Source organism: Elephantulus edwardii, unplaced genomic scaffold (assembly GCF_000299155.1).
Source record: "Elephantulus edwardii isolate Elephantulus edwardi_28Jun2011 unplaced genomic scaffold, EleEdw1.0 scaffold00374, whole genome shotgun sequence".
Lineage (NCBI taxonomy): Eukaryota > Metazoa > Chordata > Mammalia > Macroscelidea > Macroscelididae > Elephantulus > Elephantulus edwardii.
Window position 1 is genome coordinate 682514 of NW_006400124.1, and position 3103 is coordinate 685616.

The 3103-nt window shown below is 40.5% G+C and overlaps 1 protein-coding gene across 1 annotated transcript; it reads left to right on the top strand.

The window, feature by feature from the left end:
• The first annotated feature begins 479 nt into the window (after nt 1-479).
• On the top strand, nt 480-1181 carry LOC102856448 (protein lin-7 homolog C-like). Its single transcript, XM_006902153.1, has one exon. It carries the CDS (start codon nt 482-484, stop codon nt 1073-1075), a length of 594 nt encoding a protein of 197 aa, XP_006902215.1. The 5' UTR covers nt 480-481; the 3' UTR covers nt 1076-1181.
• The last annotated feature ends 1922 nt before the right edge of the window (nt 1182-3103 follow it).

Below are 3103 nucleotides of genomic sequence, written 5' to 3' on the forward strand. Positions count from 1 at the left end.
GAAAACTCAAGCAAGACCTCCTACCATATACAAAAACCAACTCAAAATTAATCAAAGCCTAGGAGTAAAAACCAGGACAATAATCTTCATCAGAAGAAAGCTTGGAAGAACTCTAGAAACCCTAAGTCACAATATGAACAGTCTTCCAAGCATCCTGGAAAACCTACAACCAGGAGAGTATAAAATAGATGAACGGCAGCTTTTAAAAATCAAATCCCTATGCACATCCAAAAAGTTTTCCAACAAGATAAAAAGGAAAGCCACAGACTAGGAAAAAATATTTGAAATGGCATATCTGATAAGGTACTTATATCTATAATTTATAGAATACACCAGCACCTCAACAAGATAGAGGTAAACAACCTAATTGCAAAGTGAGCACAGGATATGAACAGATCGCCAAAGAAGACATTCAAGTTGCCAACAAATATGCGAAGAAAGTTTGAAATCCCTAGATCTAGGAGAGATGCAAATAAGGAAGATGGCGGCGCTGGGAGAACCTGTGCGGCTGGAGAGGGATATTTGTAGAGCCATTGAATTGTTGGAAAAACTACAAAGGAGTGGAGAGGTCCCACCACAGAAACTTCAGGCCTTACAAAGAGTTCTTCAAAGTGAATTCTGCAATGCTGTACGAGAGGTGTATGAACATGTTTATGAAACTGTGGACATCAGTAGCAGTCCTGAAGTGAGAGCTAATGCAACTGCAAAGGCTACTGTTGCGGCATTTGCTGCCAGTGAAGGGCATTCTCATCCTCGAGTTGTTGAGTTACCAAAAACAGAAGAGGGCCTCGGATTCAATATTATGGGAGGCAAAGAACAAAACTCTCCAATCTATATCTCACGAATAATTCCAGGTGGGATTGCTGATAGACATGGCGGCCTCAAAAGAGGAGATCAGCTCCTTTCTGTTAATGGAGTGAGTGTCGAAGGAGAACATCATGAAAAAGCTGTAGAGCTGCTGAAAGCAGCCCAAGGGAAGGTTAAATTAGTGGTCCGATACACACCCAAAGTCTTAGAAGAAATGGAGTCACGCTTTGAAAAAATGAGATCAGCAAAACGCAGGCAACAGACCTAATGCAGTTCAACACTTTCTGTTTGCTTTTAGCTAGAGAAGTTTTGCTTGTGACCTACTGAGGGCCACAATGCCAATGATTGTATTTAAAAAAAAATAAATAAATTCCCATGAATCGTCAAAAAAAAAAAACAAATAAAAAAACAATGAGATATCATCTCATCCCAGTATCAGCAGAGCAGCAAACAACAAAAACTGGAGAGGATGTGAAGAAATTTGAACCCTTATTGACTCTTGGATGGAAACAGTGGCATCCACTTCCTAAACAATATGCCTTTGTAAACTCTAGGAATGTTGATAAATATCAATTGTTGTAGAGGGGCTTCAAGGCCTTTAGTTCATAGGGTCGCTATGAGTTGTGCTCAACTCGAAGGCAATGAACAACAACATTGACTATTGTTAGGAGTGTAAAATGATGCAACCTCTATGGAAGGCAGTATGGCACTTTCTCAAAAAGCTGGAAAGAGAAATACCATTTGACCAAGCAGTTGCACTACTTGGAATACACACTAAAGTAACCATAACTGCCGCCCAGATATAGGCACACTCATGTTTATTGCTGCATTTTTCACAATAGCACAGATATGGAAATAACCCAGCATCCATCAGCAAATGATTGGGTAGGGAAGGTGTGTATATTCACACAACGGAATACTACACAGCACTGAAAAACAAGGAACTCTTAAGAAATTATACAACATGGGTGACCCTTCTGGAAGGCATTATGCTGAGTGAAATGTCTCAGTCAGAAAAGGACACATACTGCATAATGTCACTTTAACTAACATAGAAGGGGGATGAAAAGGGGTGGATGAGTTCACCAGGAGCCACATATAAGGAGGGACAGTAACAACATATATAAAGGTAAAGTTACGTTCCACATTTTTGAAGTAATTAGTGAAGATTCCTTTGGCATCGTTAGTGTTATTGGAAAGCACAAAGAAATAGAAATTGGGAAGACAAGTTGTAACATTTAAGGGAGAGATTATGGAATTATTTGGTGTCAAACTTTAGATTGTTGCTGGATAGTGAGAGCTCCACCAATTCTGTGCATTTGGCCTCCCTCTGTTACAATATAGCTGGTTTGAGCAGCTTGTGTCCAGGAGTCATTGGATGCATGGTGATGTTTAGGGCAAGATAAAGAGGTCGCTATTTCCTGAGTCCAGGGACCCAGAATGATGGTGAGGGTATGGACAAGTGTCCAGCAGCCATAGTGTATCAAAAGTGATGTGTTCACAAAAAGAAAGGGATGGAGAGAAAGACAGACTAGAGATATTAGGGTTATAGGATTTAAATAAGCCACACAGCACCATCGAAAAAGAAAGAAGCCTGTTTTAGTCTTACATAAGAGGTGTTTTTGTTGGTGTTATTAAAAACCCAACAAGCTATAGGGAAATGTAGTCCACCTAAAATGGACATGTTTATAGGGATTATTTCTCTTTCTTGGCAGGAGTGTGTCAGAGGATATACGTCTGGTTGGCATACTTAAGGTTGGAGTGTGGTGTTCCAGGAAGTTAATAGAAAGAGAGCAGGTCTAGGAACAAAACCCCACAACACCAGATGCAGAACCTCACTGGCTGCATTGCTGTTAACTGCTAATGCTGCCATCAGAAGGACTACCATTACGGGTTCTGTTAGAGCAGACCCACTGGTATTCATAGATATAGCCTCATCCATTAATACCTTAAGCATTCCCCATGTTACTGACACGGTTTCTTCCTCGTTGGTCCTTGATTCCTCCACTGTTGCTTTTCTTGAAGATTCAGCATCTGCATCTTCTGGTTTGTTGGCCTGGTATCTGACATTTCTAGTGGGTACCCAGAATGGGTGTGGCTTGTCCTATGGAAACACATAAGCATATCCTCTCTCATCAGTTAACAGGGGGTCTGTGCCCTTCCATACATGGTCTAGAGGTTCTTTCCATGTTACCTATAATGGGGGTTCCTGGGTGACAGTGTTTTGTTGCCAGTGAACACGCATAAGAGGTGAAAAATTTTCTTAAATATTATGAGTATTTAATGTAAAGAATAC

Excerpts from the sequence above, each read along its gene's own strand:
- LOC102856448 (XM_006902153.1), top strand. The coding sequence starts at position 482 with ATGGCGGCGCTGGGAGAACCTGTGCGGCTGGAGAGGGATATTTGTAGA.